Source organism: Schistocerca gregaria, chromosome X (assembly GCF_023897955.1).
Source record: "Schistocerca gregaria isolate iqSchGreg1 chromosome X, iqSchGreg1.2, whole genome shotgun sequence".
In the NCBI taxonomy this organism is placed as follows: Eukaryota; Metazoa; Arthropoda; class Insecta; order Orthoptera; family Acrididae; genus Schistocerca; species Schistocerca gregaria.
This window is the reverse complement of record NC_064931.1, coordinates 72929485-72949017: the sequence shown is the minus strand read 5'-3', so window position 1 is coordinate 72949017 and position 19533 is coordinate 72929485. Positions and strand designations below refer to the sequence as shown.

The following is a 19533-nucleotide window of genomic DNA, read 5'->3' as shown; positions in this document are numbered from 1 at the left end:
TTACTTTTCAGCACGCTCTCGTATTACTGTTATTACAATTCGTGTTATTATTATTATTATTATTATGTGACAAAATATGATAATTATCCAAATCTTTCGCGGATTCGTCTGTTAAGGAGCTTTAACATTGACATATCTTAATCTCACTGAAAAAAGCCGTGAGTTAGTGAGACATGAAATCTACTAATTTTCAGGACAAATAAAACAGAATAACAAATTGTTTTGTTGTAGGAGCTGATGGAGAGACACCCAGGAAGCGCAGGAGCGCCCGCATAGCCGCCATCAGGACACGAGCTGTGAGTTTGCTTCCTTTGACTTCGGAAACTCCTTTCCCCAATACTGGTACAGCCAGCGTTGCTGGTAACACAGCTTCACGTATATGTACACAATATAAATCCATCTCTGTTAAGGCATTTGCTATATCAAAACGACTATTTTTGATCAAGAATTGATGCGAAAATCACATTACCAGAGATTACTGTATATTGATTGGCCTCTACCAGAAAATGAGAATTAGAGTGCCATGTATTGTGCTCAGATAACCCGGCCTTAAAGCTTGTTCTTAAGTATGCGGTTGCGAAAACGTAAGTTATTCAATGTCTCGATTTGCTAACGAAATAGAAGGATTCAAATGTGTGCCAACGTTTGACATAAAGTTACTCTTATAATCGCTACTGTACATTCAGAACCACAAGGCAGAGAAAAATTACTTTCCCTGACTTTTTTAACCATGTTTCCGTCCTTAGCATTTGTCATTGAATGAACTAGAAAATGAATATGCAATTGCAAGTAATGTTATCCAGTCCTGGAGGTATTGCAGTACTTCTTACCACCGATACATTTAACATTTTCTTAATGACAGGAAATAATACTAATAATGCCTTTGCCAAAGATCATTACAATTTTTCTCGAATGAAGGATCAATTTCCACATCAAATCATTCCGCAAATTTCGTCACATGTCACAAATCTAAGCAACATGTGTAGCCTGAGACAAACGCACAAAACCATATAAGTAATGTATTGTTGACAGAACTCTTTAGCACCCATCTAGCCAGCTTCTTGACTTTTATAGGTTGTTATAAATGCGTAGAAATTGTGAGATACGTAGCACTCGATGCCACTGGTATTTTCCTTACCGTTTGAGCAGTAAGAAAACCCACCAGTACCAGCGGTTATTTATTACTGAGTGTCTAGTGGGTGATGGTAGAGATATATTGCCGCCCCTGAACTTTTTGTGTAATTGCTGTCTCAACAGTTTAGCTACTGTCACATCCAAATGCTCTTTTAGTTGCTCTATATGTCTCCACAGCGCTTTTGTAAATTTGGATATTATCTTTTTGTATGTATACTATCTCAAGAACGTTGAGCACTCATCTGTCCCCTTGTTTTCGCTCATGTGTGCATAGACGATACTTTTCGGTACAATATCGCCTAACGGCGCTTAGACGTGTTGAATTTACGTCGTTTGCATTTCATCTACAGTTACCTAATTAAGATGCACTTCATTACAACACTAGAATCCAAGGTGTTTGGAAAAGTTCGAAAATACTGGAAAAACAGCACACCACAAATCCAAAGCCGCGATTTAAGTTACGTCGTATGGTTTTGTACGTTGTAAGACTCTGAAGTGTAGTAGCAGCTGTACTAATTTACATTTTCCTTCATTCCTGCACACTGATACTTCTTCTCGCGAAACAAGTGTTATAGAATTAACTGTAAATATTTTTTATCGATGGCTGAGGTGAGTGCGTGTGGAGTGTTTTTGCTGTACGTGTTAAGGAGGAAAGGGAGATTGTGAAACACTATGCCGCTATACAACCATCTCCTCCCGAGTGGCTCCATAGCAACACCGAGCTTAACGTTCGCGAGTCACGGATCACCATCGATAGTCTCTCATGTTTTCACTCCATTAGAGGCTGCGGAGATACCTGGAATTCAGTCCCGGAGATTGATGAACAGTCGAGTGATCGAGAACTTGACGCAGCCTCCTTTCCTTCTCTTTCCCTTCCGGGCGTAGTCGGCTAGTATCCTGGTGGTGGAAGGAATGGTCGTCAGGTGTATTTGGCCTCAAGGGAAGGAACATTGATGTATTATAGTTCCTCTTCGCAAGTTTGTGTTCTGCGGTAATTTCAAGAACTCTTTACATTGTCGCATAGAATGAGGACATTTGCCTCTGTTGATTGTGATCGTGAGTATGATAGGGACGTCGAAGGAAAGAAGGATGTGGTAAGGGTGTCTGGTCCCACTAGTCTGGTATTAGGGAGGACAGTGCTTCAAATCCGAACCAGGTTTAGGAATTGCGTGATTTCCTTAAGTGGCCCAGAAATGTCGGGAATCTTCCTGCGAAATGGACACGGTCGACTTCCTTCGCCATCCGTCCCCAATTTGGGGTCGTGACCAGTTTCTACTGTTCTTGTCGTTAAAGGGATGTTAAACCCCAGTACTCCTTCCTTCACGACACCACACTGTATCCATATAATTACGAATGCAAGTCAGCAATTAAAAGTCACAGGAAGGGAATGATCCTTGTCATAAGAACGATGTAGAACTTACCCAAGAACAGTACAGAATGTCCCACAGGTTCATTGCGCTCAGTATTGAGTAGAGTGCTTCAATTAGCCCGTGAAACCTATTTGCAGAGATTACTTAATAATTGCAAAATTTTCAAATAATAATCGTCGCCACATTAAGGCATCTTCAGGTGTAATAAGCTCGAATAACCTGCGTCCATATTGTTGCTGATGTCGTCCAGTACCCAATGTGTCTATCGTCTACTCGGAAAACGTACAACGTTTGTTTGTCATTTGAAAGCTACCTACGCCCAGGTAGAGTTAGAAAAGATAAAGGTACGATGTAACCTTTATATATTGAGTACATCAGTAACAAGTGTTGTAATGTTCCCGCTTCTCTTCTACCCTGAAGTCGCAAAAGGACGTCCAGTGTCATCCAGGCGGTACAGTCGATGCGCTAAACACACGATTTCGATATTACAATACGTATTACAATACGTTTTCTGAAGGGAACATCAATCATCGTGGCTGGATAAACTCCCCTGCACTCCTAATGGAGGGTTAGCGGCAAAACAGATTGTCTGAAAACAACACTCCCATTTTCCACAATGTCAGTGCGCAGCTCTGTTGCTTTCTACTCTGGGAATTTGCAGGTAGTGGTCATCACTACGAGGCATATCAACATTTTTATCTCTGCTTGGAGCGTAGAGATATTATTGTTTTCCATTTAACCTCGCCAAGTACCCGCCCGAATAGCCGTCCGCGATAAAGCGCCACTTCTGGGACAGGGAGATGCGCCAACTATAGATCGACGAGGGTCAGTGTGCCTGCCAGCCTTGTGTGGTTTTTAGGCGGTTTTTCACATTCCACTAGGTGAATGTCCTGCTGATACTCGATGACCTCCTCCGTTACACGATTTAAAAAACTTTCACTCACATTCACAAGGACAGCACTACATGCAGATAGTTCGGGTACACACATTCTTTCCCAGGGGGTAATAGTGTCGCTATAAGAAGGACGTGCGGTATTCCCTTAAACTAACCATGCCACATCTATTAATGATCATACACACCCTACGCCTATGCGTTATATAGGCACAAGCACATGATGATCGATGATTAAACCTCGCCAAGCCCGTATCGTTCACTAAAACACCACCGTCCACCGAGGTACTGGTTCTGCAGTCTGACGCAGGACGTACGCGCTTCGTTTCAGAGGATCATTCTCAGCCTTCAACGTCCGGGCAGTCGCAGAGGGTGGGCTTACTGGTAGTTGGGAGCTCCAATGTTAGGCGCGTAATGGGGCCCCTTAGGGATACGGCGGCTAAGGAGGGGAAGAAATCCAGTGTGCACTCCGTGTGCATTCCGGGAAGAGTCATTCCTGATGTGGAAAGGGTCCTTCCGGATGCCATGAAGAGCACAGGGTGCAGCCAGCTGCAGGTGGTGGCACATGTCGGCACTAATGACGTGTGTCGCTTTGGATCTGAGGAAATTCTCTCTGGATTCCAGCGGCTATCTGATTTGGTGAAGGCTGCCGGTCTTGATTACGAGATGAAGGCAGAGCTCACCATCTGCAGCATCGTTGACAGAACCGACTGCGGACCTTTGGTGCAGAGCCGGGTGGAGGGTCTGAATCAGAGGCTCAGACGGTTTTGCGACCGTATTGGCTGCAGATTCCTTGACTTGCGCCATAGGGTGGTGGGGTTTCGGGTTCCGCTGAATAGGTCAGGAGTTCACTACACTCAGCTGGCGGCTACACGGGTAGCGGAGGCTGTGTGGCGTGGACTGGGCGGTTTTTTAGGTTAGAAGGCCTCGGGAAAGTGCGGGATGGGCTGCAATGTCAAAGGGTGCTTGGCAATTACAGGACGTGCTTGGATCAAGGAACAGTCGGAATTATAGTTGTAAATTGTTGTAGTTGAGCTGGAAAAGTCCCTGAGCTTCAAGCGCTAATAGAAAGCACAGAAGCTGATATCGTTATAGGTACAGAAAGCTGGCTAAAGCCTGAAATAAGTTCTGCAGAAATTTTTACGAAGTCTCAGACGGTGTTCAGGAAAGATAGATTAGGCAGAATTGGTGGTGGAGTGTTTGTGTCTGTCAGTAGTAGTTTATCTTGTAGTGAAGTCGAAGTAGATACTCCGTGCGAATTGGTGTGGGTGGAGGTTATACTTAACAGCCGAATTAAGTTAATAATTGGCTCCTTCTACCGACCCCCAGACTCCGATGATACAGTTGCGGAACAGTTTAGAGAAAGTTTAAGTCTCGTAACAAATAAATACCCCACTCATACGGTTATAGTTGGTGGGGACTTCAACCTACCCTCGGTATGTTGGCAAAAATACTTGTTCAAAACCGGTGGTAGGCAGAAAACATCTTCCGAGATTGTCCTAAATGCTTTCTCCGAAAATTATTTCGAGCAGTTAGTCCACGAACCCACGCGAATTGTAAATGGTTGCGAAAACACACTTGACTTCTTAGCCACAAACAATCCAGAGCTGATAGAGAGCATCGTGACTGATACAGGGATTAGTGATCACAACGTCATTGTAGCTAGGCTCAATACCATTTCTTCCAAATCCATCAGAAACAAACGCAAAATTATTTTATTTAAAAAAGCAGATAAAGTGCCACTAGAAGCCTTCCTAAAAGACAATTTCCGTTTCTTCCGAACTGACTATGCGAATGTAGACGAGATGTGGCCCAAATTCAAAGATATAGTAGCAAGAGCAATTGAGATATTCATACCTCATAAATTGGTAAGAGATGGAACGGATCCCCCGTGGTACACAAAAAAGGTCCGAACGCTGTTGCAGAGGCAACGGAAAAAGCATGCGAAGTTCAGAAGAACGCGAAATCCCGAAGATGGGCTAAAATTTACAGACGCGCGAAATTTGGCACGTACTTCGATGCGAGACGCCTTTAATAGGCTCCACAAGGGAACATTGTCTCGAAATTAGGTAGAAAATCCGAAGAAATTCTGGTCGTATGTAAAGTACACAAGCGGCAAGACGCAGTCAATACCTCCGCTGCGTAGTGCCGATGGTACTGTTATCGATGACTGTGCCGCTAAAGCGGAGTTATTGAACGCAGTTTTCCGAAATTCCTTCACCAGGGAAGACGAATGGAATATTCCAGAATTTGAAACACGAACATCTGCTAGCATGAGTTTCTCAGAAGTAGATTTCTTAGGGGTTGCGAAGCAACTCAAATCGCTTGATACGGGCAAGTCTTCAGGTCCAGATTGTATACCGATTAGGTTCCTTTCAGATTACGCTGATGCTATAGCTCGCTACTTAGCACTCATATACAACCGCTCGCTCACCGATAGATCTGTACCTACAGATTGGAAAATTCCGCAGGTCGCACCAGTATTCAAGAAGGGTAGTAGGAGTAATCCATTTAACTACAGACCTATATCATTGACGTCGGTTTGCAGTAGGGTTTTGGAGCATATACTGTATTCAAACATTATGAATCACCTCGAAGCGAACGATCTATTGACACGTAATCAGCATGGCTTCAGAAAACATCGCTCTTGTGCAACGCAGCTAGCTCTTTATTCGCACGAAGTAATGGCCGCTATCGACAGGGGATCTCAAGTTGATTCCGTATTTCTAGATTTCCGGAAAGCTTTTGACACCGTTCCTCACAAGCGACTTCTAATCAAGCTGCGGAGCTATGGGGTATCGTCCCAGTTTTGCGACTGGATTCGTGATTTCCTGTCAGGAAGGTCGCAGTTTGTAGTAATAGACGGCAAATCATCGAGTAAAACTGAAGTGATATCAGGTGTTCCCCAGGGAAGCGTCCTGGGACCTCTACTGTTCCTGATCTATATAAATGACCTGGGTGACAATCTGAGCAGTTCTATTAGACTGTTCGCAGATGATGCTGTAATTTACCGTCTAGTAAGGTCATCCGAAGACCAGTATCAGTTGCAAAGCGATTTAGAAAAGATTGCTGTATGGTGTGTCAGGTGGCAGTTGACGCTAAATAACGAAAAGTGTGAGATGATCCACATGAGTTCCAAAAGAAATCCGTTGGAATTCGATTACTCGATAAATATTACAATTCTCAAGGCTGTCAATTCAACTAAGTACCTGGGTGTTAAAATTACGAACAACTTCAGTTGGAAGGACCACATAGATAATATTGTCGGGAAGGCGAGCCAAAGGTTGCGTTTCATTGGCAGGACACTTAGAAGATGCAACAAGTCCACTAAAGAGACAGCTTACACTACACTCGTTCGTCCTCTGTTAGAATATTGCTGCGCGGTGTGGGATCCTTACCAGGTGGGATTGACGGAGGACATCGAAAGGGTGCAAAAAAGGGCAGCTCGTTTTGTATTATCACGTTATAGGGGAGAGAGTGTGGCAGATATGATACACGAGTTGGGATGGAAGTCATTACAGCATAGACGTTTTTCGTCGCGGCGAGACCTTCTTACGAAATTTCAGTCACCAACTTTCTCTTCCGAATGCGAAAATATTTTGTTGAGCCCAACCTACATAGGTAGGAATGATCATCAAAATAAAATAAGAGAAATCAGAGCTCGAACAGAAAGGTTTAGGTGTTCGTTTTTCCCGCTCGCTGTTCGGGAGTGGAATAGTAGAGAGATAGTATGATTGTGGTTCGATGAAACCTCTGCCAAGCACTTAAATGTGAATTGCAGAGTAGTCATGTAGATGTAGATGTAGATGTAGATGTAAAGGCTAGAATGCAAAAAAGTGTCTCAGCAGAATCCCACACTGGCTAGCGGGAACACACATTAGATTTCTGTTGTCTTTCCATATTGAAAACACAATTTAGTTGATCACTCAAGATCACCAACTCCGCCCCACAGAGCACACAACTCCACCTTCACCCGCGAGGGCCATCTCCCGACTCCTCGATTTCGCGAGCTCCCACAATGCTCCACGAAATTATTTGAGATTTACGCGTTCCCGCCAGTCAGAATCAGGAGCAAACTGCGGGCGTTTTCATTACCCATTTACCGTTCCAGCTAGCAGAGCTTCTCTAAGATGTTGATTCCTGGCAACACTTCATAAGTTTCCGTGCAACGGGTGTCGGAAAACACCGACCATCGCGGGAAATCACAAAACTGTAAGAGCACCCCGCAGGCTCCGGCAACAACCCAATTAGGAGGGTTAGGGAAAGGCTGGCCCACTACCATTTCCTTCCCTCCCCCTGTTACTGGCAGTGGCGGGCACTACAGCGTGACGTTACAACCGGAATCTATTGTTTGCATTGTTAAAATGTAGGCTCAACCACCTCTCAAAAAGTAAAAGCATAAAAGCGAGGAGGCCTTCGTCACCAGAATTATTCTACAAGCCTCTTATAAAAGCGGTAAACATAAAAATATAAATAAAAGTATTAAAAATCTACGGCCACTTCCTTTCTAACGTAAAATGTGCTTTAACACAGGTCATATAGTTAATAAAATAAACTAAGACTAATCCTCGTAAGCAGTCCGAGAATATAGGAAGTGTCAGAGGCAACAGTTGTTCGTGTGTAGTGTCTGCGTTCCTCCAGGAAAGACGTACCGGGTTACAAACAATCATGTAACACGAATGAGCACTTCGTGTGCATTATTAAAACATCAAAAACTCCCTCGCCAATGATCAGAGATAATGTACACCCCCGGGTCTGTCCCAGTGCCAGTATCACCTGTTGTGAGCCAGCTTGCCTCTCAGGAGGATACAACGGCTCTATGACACCCTTCCCAACGGAGGCCAGAGTAGGCGCAACGTCATACTGATGAGTAGGCTCATTCTTACATGTTCTTTGTAAATTTGACTCAGTTCTGTAATCGCTGAAATAACAGAAGATACCGTCAAGTCCCATTCCGCTTCCTCCTCCCCTTCCGAGTGCTTCATTTTTAGGGTTCTGCTCCTCAGTCGGTATAGACTCATTTCTGTGTTAGTCTGTCTTTGTGCCCATAGGCTAAAGCATCTTTCTCTCACGAACGGGCAGAGGTATCAAGTTGAAATTTATATCACAGACCACGGTCCCTTGGTGATGTTAAAAAAACTGAAGCTTGTAAATCAGTGCAATCAAGAAATACGGCCATTTATGTCACACATTTTGATACAAGAAACTCACTCATCAAAACCTATAGACTGGCTATCTGTATACATAATGAAGTTTGTACGGAACGCTCAGAGGGCGAGTCCTACGCGCACTTGTCCGGTTCACTTTTTAGCAGACAGTGCACTTAGATCAAAGAATTGTAATTCACCCTCACTGTTTGCAAGATATCGTGTATGTATAAAGGAACCTACACGGTCGGAAAAATAATCGCAGTACCAAAAAATAATTAACGTAGAATGATGAAATTTCGGGAATCCATTTGTTTAGTTGACATATTTAAGTGATTAACATTGCAAGATGACAGCCACGCGGGATTAGCCGAGCGGTGTAGGGCGCTGCAGTCGTGGACTGTGCGGTTGGCCCCGGCGGAGGCTCGAGTGCTCCCTCGGGCATGGGTGTGTGTGTTTGTCCTTAGGATAATTTAGATTAAGTAGTGTGTAAGCTTAGGGACTGATGAACTTAGCAGTTAAGTCCCATAAGATTTCACACACATTTGAACATTTGAACAAGATGACAGTATAATATGTGCACAAGGTAAGCCATTGCAAATGTGAAATTCTGCTACATTAATAATCAGTGTAACCGCCAGTATGTTGAATGCGAGCACGCAAACTTGCATGCATTGTGTTGTACAGGTGTCGGATGTCAGTTTGTGGGACGGAGTTCTATGCCTGTTGCACTTGGTCGGTCATTAGACGGACGGTTAATGCTATTTGTTGATGACGCTGGAGTTGTCGTCCGATGATGTTACATATGTGCTCGATTGGAGAGAGATTTGGTGATCGAGCAGACCGATCCTGTTGGAAAACACCCTGGAGAATGTTGTCCACGAATGGCATCACAACAGATCCAATCACCAGACTGACTTATAAATTTTCAGTCAGGATGCGTGGGATAGCCATGAGAGTGCTCGTGCTGTCATACGAAATCGCGACACATACCATAACTCCGGGTGTAGGTCCAGCGTGTCTAGCAAGCAGACTGGCCTTCATCTAAACAACGCACGGCCATCAGTGGCACCGAGGCAAAACCAGCTCACATCAGAAAAGACAAAAAACCTCCCTCCAGCCCTCTACTGAGCTCTTGCTCGACACCACTGAATTCGCAAATGGTGGTGGTTCCGGATAAGTGGAATGCACGCTACATGGCGTTTGATTCGGAGCTGTCCTTGAAGTAACTAATTTGTAACGGTTAATGATGTCGCTGTGGTATCAAATGCTGCTCAGATTGGTGCTGGAGATGCCGAACGGTGCACCATAGCGATACTGTGAAGACGGTGGTCTTCTCTTCGGTAGTGCCACGTGGCCGTTGGCAGCCCAGTCTTCTTGCGGCCGTACATTCTCGTGACCCTCGCTGCCAGTAATCATGTATAGTGGCTACATTCCTGCCAAGTCTTTCTCCAGTATCGCAGAAGGAATAGAGTTCCTTGTAGCCCTATTAAACGACCTCGTTCAAGCTGAGTGAGTCGTTAATAATGGCGTCTCTGTTGCCTTAAAGGCATTCTTGACTAACATTAACTCACCACGTCCAGTATCAAACGTAACTTATGCTCACCACGGTTACAGCGTGTGTTTACACATACCTGATTTGTATCCTCATAGTGGCGCTATTAACGCCACTCTTACACGAGTTGCGCGAAACCTGAATAGACATAATATTTCAGTAGTAGAAACACGCCTATCAACTTTCGGTTATGTCGCACGACTACTCCTCGGTCTTACGACTTCTTTCCCTCAGTGTGTATACAGGGTGAATATTAATAAAACCGGCAAACTACAGGGGCGCATTCCGGGCTGGAAATGGAGGAGGAAGCGTCGTACGAACATGTGGCAGGGATGCATCGCTGCCACGGCAAATTGCGCTGACGAGTGGATCCTTTGACCACGTGCCGTATGTTCCTTGTGTGTTGCGGGCTGTGATTGACGCAGCGTACTGTAAGTTGCAGAACTGTCCGGAGTTAGTGCGTGAGGTTCTAGGCGCTACAGTCTGGAACCGAGCGACCGCTCCGGCCGCAGGTTGAATCCTGCCTCGGGCACTGATGTGTGTGATGTCCTTAGGTTAGTTAGGTTTAATTAGTTCTAAATTCTAGGCGACTGATGACCTCAGAAGTTAAGTCGCATAGTGCTCAGAGCCATTTGAATCAAGTTAGTGTCGGGACCCCCCCCATGAACCATGGACCTTGCCGTTGGTGGGGAGGCTTGCGTGCCTCAGCGATACAGATGGCCGTACCGTAGGTGCAACCACAACGGAGGGGTATCTGTTGAGAGGCCAGACAAACGTGTGGTTCCTGAAGAGGGGCAGCAGCCTTTTCAGTAGTTGCAGGGGCAACAGTCTGGATGATTGACTGATCTGGCCTTGCAACATTAACCAAAACGGCGTTGCTGTGCTGGTACTGCGAACGGCTGAAAGCAAGGGGAAACTACAGCCGTAATTTTTCCCGAGGACATGCAGCTTTACTGTATGATTAAATGATGATGGCATCCTCTTGGGTAAAATATTCCGGAGGTAAAATAGTCCCCCATTCGGATCTCCGGGCGGGGACTACTCAGGAGGATGTCGTTATCAGGAGAAAGAAAACTGGCGTTCTACGGATCGGAGCGTGGAATGTCAGATCCCTTAATCGGGCAGGTAGGTTAGAAAATTTAAAAAGGGAAATGGATAGGTTAAAGTTAGATATAGTGGGAATTAGTGAAGTTCGGTGGCAGGAGGAACAAGACTTCTGGTCAGGTGATTACAGGGTTATAAACACAAAATCAAATAGGGGTAATGCAGGAGTAGGTTTAATAATGAATAGGAAAATAGGAATGCGGGTAAGCTACTACAAACAGCATAGTGACCGCATTATTGTGGCCAAGATAGATACGAAGCCCACACCTACTACAGTAGTACAAGTTTATATGCCAACTAGCTCTGCAGATGACGAAGAAATTGAAGAAATGTACGATGAAATAAAAGAAATTATTCAGATAGTGAAGGGAGACGAAAATTTAATAGTAATGGGTGACTGGAATTCGAGTGTAGGAAAAGGGAGAGAAGGAAACATAGTAGGTGAATATGGATTGGGGCTAAGAAATGAAAGAGGAAGCCGCCTAGTAGAATTTTGTACAGAGCACAACTTAGTCATAGGTAACACTTGGTTTAAGAATCATGAAAGAAGGTTGTATACGTGGAAGAACCCTGGAGATACTAAAAGGTATCAGATAGATTATATAATGGTAAGACAGAGATTTAGGAACCAGGTTTTAAGTTGTAAGACATTTCCAGGGGCAGATGTGGACTCTGACCACAATCTATTGGTTATGACCTGTAGATTAAAACTGAAGAAACTGCAAAAATGTGGGAAATTAAGGAGATGGGACCTGGATAAACTGAAAGAACCAGAGGTTGTACAGAGTTTCAGGGAGAGCATAAGGGAACAATTGACAGGAATAGGCGAAAGAAATACAGTAGAAGAAGAATGGGTAGCTCTGAGGGATGAAGTAGTGAAGGCAGCAGACGATAAAGTAGGTAAAAAGACGAGGGCTGCTAGAAATCCTTGGGTAACAGAAGAAATATTGAATTTAATTGATGAAAGGAGAAAATATAAAAATGCAGTAAATGAAGCAGGCAAAAAGGAATACAAACGTCTCAAAAATGAGATCGAGAGGAAGTGCAAAATGGCTAAACAGGGATGGCTAGAGGATAAATGTAAGGATGTAGAGGCTTATCTCACTAGGGGTAAGATAGATACTGCCTACAGGAAAATTAAAGAGACCTTTGGAGAGAAGAGAACCACGTGTATGAATATCAAGAGCTCAGATGGCAACCCAGTTCTAAGCAAAGAAGGGAAGGCAGAAAGGTGGAAGGAGTATATAGAAGGTTTATACAAGGGTGATGTACTTGAGGACAATATTATGGAAATGGAAGAGGATGTAGATGAAGACGAAATGGGTGATACGATATTGCGTGAAGAGTTTGACAGAGCACTGAAAGACCTGAGTCGGAACAAGTCCCCCGGAGTAGACAACATTCCATTAGAACTACTGACGGCCTTGGGAGAGCCAGTCATGACAAAACTCTACCAGCTGGTGAGCAAGATGTATGAGACAGGCCAAATACCCTCAGACTTCAAGAAGAATATAATAATTCCAATCCCAAAGAAAGCAGGTGCTGACAGATGTGAAAATTACCGAACTATCAGTTTAATAAGTCACAGCTGCAAAATACTAACGCGAATTCTTTACAGACGAATGGAAAAACTGATAGATGCGGACCTCGGGGAGGATCAGTTTGGATTCCGTCGAAATGTTGGAACACGTGAGGCAATACTGACCTTACGACTTATCTTAGAAGAAAGATTAAGAAAAGGCAAACCTACGTTTCTAGCATTTGTAGACTTAGAGAAAGCTTTTGACAATGTTGACTGGAATACTCTTTTTCAAATTCTAAAGGTGGCAGGGGTAAAATACAGGGAGCGAAAGGCTATTTACAATTTGTACAGAAACCAGATGGCAGTAATAAGAGTCGAGGGGCATGAAAGGGAAGCAGTGGTTGGGAAAGGAGTGAGACAGGGTTGTAGCCTCTCCCCGATGTTATTCAATCTGTATATTGAGCAAGCAGTAAAGGAAACAAAAGAAAAATTTGGAGTAGGTATTAAAATTCATGGAGACGAAGTAAAAACTTTGAGGTTCGCCGATGACATTGTAATTCTGTCAGAGACGGCAAAGGACTTGGAAGAGCAGTTGAACGGAATGGACAGTGTCTTGAAAGGAGGATATAAGATGAACATCAACAAAAGCAAAACGAGGATAATGGAATGTAGTCTAATTAAATCGGGTGATGCTGAGGGAATTAGATTAGGAAATGAGACACTTAAAGTAGTAAAGGAGTTTTGCTATTTAGGAAGTAAAATAACTGATGATGGTCGAAGTAGAGAGGATATAAAATGTAGACTGGCAATGGCAAGGAAAGCGTTTCTGAAGAAGAGAAATTTGTTAACATCGAATATAGATTTAAGTGTCAGGAAGTCATTTCTGAAAATATTTGTTTGGAGTGTAGCCATGTATGGAAGTGAAACATGGACGATAACTAGTTTGGACAAGAAGAGAATAGAAGCTTTCGAAATGTGGTGCTACAGAAGAATACTGAAGATAAGGTGGATAGATCACGTAACTAATGAGGAGGTATTGAATAGGATTGGGGAGAAGAAAAGTTTGTGGTACAACTTGACTAGAAGAAGGGATCGGTTGGTAGGACATGTTTTGAGGCATCAAGGGATCACAAATTTAGCATTGGAGGGCAGTGTGGAGGGTAAAAATCGTAGAGGGAGACCGAGAGATGAGTACACTAAGCAGATTCAGAAGGATGTAGGTTGCAGTAGGTACTGGGAGATGAAGAAGCTTGCACAGGATAGAGTAGCATGGAGAGCTGCATCAAACCAGTCTCAGGACTGAAGACCACAACAACAACAAGTGTCGGGAACAAGCCTAAATGGTGTTACTGTACGGCTAAGCAAATGGAAACAGTCGGGAGGCAGAATTAGTATACGCACGATGGTTTGGTTTAGCGACGAAGCCCGCATTCATTTCAGTGGATTCGCCAATAAGCAAAATTGGCGCATTCGGGAGGACTTAGAATCCGCATTTCGCGGACTACCAGACATGGTGTACTCACAGCTCGCCGCCCTCCTGCGCATTCGTCTGTCTGAAAGGACCCGCGATCAGACAAATTTCCTAATAAGGCTCGAAATATTGTGCGATGTGGTTGGTGTCTGTGAGGGTACTTGTTTTGGTATAGCTGTACTGCCTCTCGACCGTTCCCGTCTCCACGACCGCATACAAACACCGTCTCGTTTACGACACGAAATCCGCAGAAGTCTGATGCTTACAGTACGCTGCGTCAACACACAGCCTGCAACACACGTGGAACACACGGCACGTGGTCACAGGAACTTTCATTCGTCATCGCCGTCTATCGTTGCAACGATGCATTTCCGGACACACATTCGCAGGACTTTTTTCTTCCATTTCCCTTCAGGAATAGACCCGTGCAGTCTGTTTTTTAATGTTCACCCTGTACTTAATTACATTCGTACAGAATCCTCAGAGCGCGACTGCTCCTCGCGCTTGTCCGGTCTTTTCGTCAGGGAATGTATTTAGATCAAAGAATTGTAATTAACCATTTCTGTTCGCAAGGTGTCGTGTACGAATAAAAGAGACTTGTTTTTTTTTTTTAGGTTTTACGTTCGCAAGCACAAACTGCTTTAGAAGCGTACACAGTGCTGCGGGCGAGAAGTAAAGCTTGTGAGCAGCGCGAGGCGGGCAGCCACCGGCCACAGCCGGAGCCGCAGGGGACGGCCCGCACCACGCCGGCGCCGCCCACGCCGCCCCTGCAGCGCAGTCCGCAGATGGAGTCGGGGCGGCTGTCGCCCGCGCCGGCGGACACAGCCGCGTCGGCCGAGGCTGCGGCCGCTGAGTGCGCGCGGGCGCGCCACGCCAGTCTGGCGCACGTGCTGTGGCGCACGCTGGTCCTGATGCACAGCAACCGCCTGCTCGCGCTGCAGGTGGAGGCGCTGAAGCGCGAGACCTCGGCCTTCGTCTGCTCCGTGCTCAGCAACCCGCAGAACCACGCGCTGCTGCCGCCGGCGCCGTCGTCGCCCGCCAAGCAGCAGCAGCAGCCGGCTTCTCCGTGACGCCTCTGCTAGCGGTTCGTCCCTGTACCTGCACTGCTCGCCACAGGGAGCACCTCTGACGCTTCCGATGTACATCAGTATAACAGTGTATCAGAAACTAGTTGAGCGAGTCCGCCCTCAGTCGTCTGGGGATGGAAACAGCGAACACAGACTGAAATTGAAAGTGAGCGATAGCAGGCATTTCTCACCAGTCTTTTCCACTGGAACAGAAGACAAGGTTTGCCCGAGGAAACAGATGAAATACAATGGTCAGTCACACACAGTGTCTGACATTCATTCTTTACTTCTTACATCCTTTCGATAAATTGCGCCAACCCGCCTCGCTAGCCGAGGCTATCGACACACACACTAAAGCTGTACGCCCTCGATGGAGAGGCAGTGGGGGGGTTCTCAAATTTAGACTTCGTGAAACCTTATTTTAACGCTTTCTTGAGCATTTTAAAAGTGAAAATGCAAAATGTGTGTTGGCATATTTTTGATGTTATATACCGAGCCACAGATGATACCACTGCACTGTTCAGATCTCATTTCCACATTAATATTTATGATACACTTGTGACATGAGTAAGGAATTCAGCATTCCTCCTTGCCGCAAAGTGTAATGGGGTGATGTGGTTCCTGTGTTTTTCTGATTCGGCTGATAGAAGATGTATTTCAAAAGTCCAGCCAGTATGGCAATTCCTTATTTTTGCCGCCGATGCCATGGCGTTCACCTCATTTCATGGCAATGGAGCATATTGTACTAGAAGCAAAAGTGGAGACAGATAACGAACATCGTTCCCCCCCCCCCCCTCCCACACACACACACACACACACACACACACACACACACACACACACACTACTGACGCAGCCAGACAAACTGTTATTGTAAAGTCTGTCGAAAATCCTAACAAAAGAGATAGAAGATGGAACTTAATGGCAGATTAAAGCTGTGTGCCAGACTAACACTCGAGCTCGGGACCTTTGCCTTTCGCGGGCAGCTGCTCTACCGACCATTTTTATTTTATTTTTTCTATGTGTCATTTATTTGTATGTTTCGTAAACTTGATTGAAATGACAAAGAGAAAAAGAAAGGCGAACTAAATCCGACAGCTTAATCCGTTGGCAGCGCAAAGCCATATATTTTGTAACATACCCTAAAATAATATAACGCGAGTTGTGTACACCTAAATGTAGTCCCAATATTAAAGGTTACGTAGTTTTCCAGCAACGGTTGGAACGAACATCAGCGTATCTTCCTCCACCTGCCACAACCCTCGACCAACATGCGTGCAGCACGACTTATGGAGGTTGACGATGCTTTCCGCCACCGCCCTGTATCCATTTCCAAGCCAGCACCATAGGTACGTCGTGGACCGTCCGCACTAATAATACCACATCATCAGCATAAGCGCAGCATTGAAAGGTAAAGTGTCATATCGTCACTCCCAGCAGCCGTCTGCAGAGACCGCACGCCGTATAAAAACCACATGGTCACCGTAACAAAAGCACACGGGATTTCTAGTCTTTCCATTACTGCACTGAAGAACATGTGATCCACTCCATCAAATGCGTGGTGAAAATCGGCCGAGATTAACGCTCACCATAGTTGGCAGGCCGCTGTCAAGGCGATGACGTCCTGTCATCGCCCAGCCCCCTACGTATGCTACTCCTACCGCCGAGGCAAGTTTGATCCGTTAGCAGACCACCTGATACCAGTGACTTCACATGGGCATGTGAAGATCTTGTAGACGCAGTTCAAGAGGGTTTATGGCGTGTAGTCCTCTGGCCTCCATCCATTGCTTGGCTTTGGAGTGGCTATGATGGTACTGTCTGTAAATTCAGCTCGTATCTCGAACGCTGGCGACAGAAGTTCTATATACATCGCAATCCGTGTGCGGTCCGTGAGATAAGCAAAGATACGATAAAATTCTATTGATAAACCTTGCTCCCTGAACAATGGCCTCCATTAATTTGCCCTGCGTGATCGCTGTGAGGAAAGGTTCGACCTTCAGTGGCTGGCCTCTGTCCGGCAACTCGGAGAGTACTTCGTATACTATCTCATGGTCCACCATTTTGCTGCCATAAAACTCACGGAAGTGGTCTGTGAACTCTCACAGAATGAAGTACTGTGTCCCATAGTGCCAGCCATCTCGAGTGCCCACCTCTCTGATCACAGTCCTACGGAGCATTCGGCGTTCCCAAACAATACGATGCTTTGAGAGTGTTTCGGGAACGACGGCGTCTGTCATCCTTGCCCTCATCACATGCATTCTTCATCTCATTAAATGAAATCTCTGGGCTCGAAGTGTACTCATACTCGCCTGCTGTTCTGGCGATGGGAGGTGGACCGTCAGCTCTCGTGCCATAAAATAAAAGTCAACTGTCGTGCAATGCCAGTGCGACTTCTCTTGTCCGTAGTTTATTAAAATCCACCACAGCGCCACTTTCACACAATCGATCAACCATCTGTCATGTCCATCTCCGCACACTGGCCACCAGTTGGAAAATCCAGACCGTCATCTCTCTTCAGCTCGTTCATCATTGACTCTTTATCTGTAGTATCACGTGAATACGTATTGGGATCATCATTGTCGTCACCAGAAAGTAATCTATGCTGCTTCTGCCTCCTTAGCGCACGTTGCTTTCGTGCCTCGTCTCCACATACGCAGTTTGGCCATCGCTTCCTCTGCCTATTCCTAGTGCTGCCGCAACTGCCGAGGGCATGTCGGCCGTCACCGTCGACTGCTCTGGCGCGACCTGCGGCAGTAGCTCGCAGAGTTGGTCGAGAGGCTGCTGCTGACGACCTGGGTGGTGGAGGTCTTCCCCATTGATGTTCGTGGTCTCCACCGGTCGCTGCTGTCATCGCCCGTCTGCAATTTCTACCACACCATTCTGCAGTGCCTCCACATAAGTCGCTGATAGCAATGTCATATGTTGCATCAGGAGAGAGTCATCCTGTGGCAGTTGTACATGTCGTCACTGGATGCAGGCCGACCGTAGGTGTCCTCCTTGCTCACACACTGACCACATGTTTGGTTGCCCATCAAAATCTTCCTGTATAAAAAGTGGACGAAACGTACTTCCTGACTTCAAGCTGCAGTTGCCTCACCCCATTAAGAATGAGGTATGTATCAGAGCTCGCCAATTTTTCAGCTTCATGTGCCAGCACTGTCCCATAAGGACAAAGGGCATCTATCACTAGTACCGCCGGGAGCATAAATGGAAGCTCGAAAATACGCATTGGTATGTATCACCACTCCCACATGTTCGACTGTGACTATCCGAAAGTTCGTAGCATTATGGCAGAGTCAAAAACAAGCACGACTACGACCCGTCCTCATAGCTTTACTTCCTACAGTGTCTCATCTCCTACCTTCCCTTGCAAAACTTACCGGACTAGCAGAGACTGCGAAGACATTGTTAAGCCACATTCTCGGGAATGTTTCCAGAGAGAAATTTTCGCTCTTTATCCGAGTGTGTGCTGTTATGAAACTTACTGGTAGATTAAAACTGTGTGCCATGACGAGTTCCTACGTCCGGACCTTTTCCTTTCGTGGGGAAGTGCTCTACCGAGCTAGCCAAGCCCGACTTTTCTGTAGTACATTACGACGACTGACCTAGTCACGAGCCAAGCGCTTCGAATGATATCACTGTTGATGGGACGTTCAACCTTTTCATCGTGTACTGCGGGCGATAGTCCTAAATGGATGCTGTGACAGAATATCGTAAACCATATGTGTCACGTTTTCAGCCACGCCAGATGACATGGCAGACGAGTTCTTAATACACCGAATTCTGGGCCTACGCCTTGGTTAAACTAAATTCTTCTTTCCTGAGTGAAATTTTCACTCTGCAGCGAAGTGTGTTTTGGTATGAAACTTACGGGAAGATTATAACCGTGTGCCAGGAGAGATCCTACTTCGACAGCTGTCTCTTTCGTGGATAAGTGCTCCACCGACTGGGTCATCCGTGCAATACTCACGACCCGTCCTCAGAGGGGTATTTCCGCCATACCTCATCTTCTATCTTCCAAACTTCACAGAAGTTCTCTCGTAAAACCTGCAGGACTAGCTCTTCTGGAAGAAAGGATGCTGCGGAGACGTGGCTTAGCCAGTCTGTGGGTCGGTTCCAGAATGATATTTTGCTTCCGTTTCTTTTGTGAAATTTGGAAGATAGGAATGAGGCACTGGCGGTAGTAAAGATGTGAGGACGGGTCATGAGTCATGGTTGGGTAGCTCAGTCGGCAGAAAAATTGCCCGTGAAAGTCAAAGGTCCCAATTAGG

The 19533-nt window shown here is 45.6% G+C and overlaps 1 protein-coding gene across 1 annotated transcript in view; it reads left to right on the top strand.

The window, feature by feature from the left end:
- LOC126298634 (uncharacterized) overlaps positions 1-19135 on the top strand; it is a 210460-nt gene extending 191325 nt beyond the window's left edge. Inside the window, exons 5-6 of the mRNA XM_049990041.1 lie at positions 232-296; positions 14810-19135. Coding sequence (XP_049845998.1) covers positions 232-296; positions 14810-15265 — 521 coding nt within the window. The 3' untranslated portion in view covers positions 15266-19135. The remainder of the gene's footprint in view (positions 1-231; positions 297-14809) is intronic.
- The last annotated feature ends 398 nt before the right edge of the window (positions 19136-19533 follow it).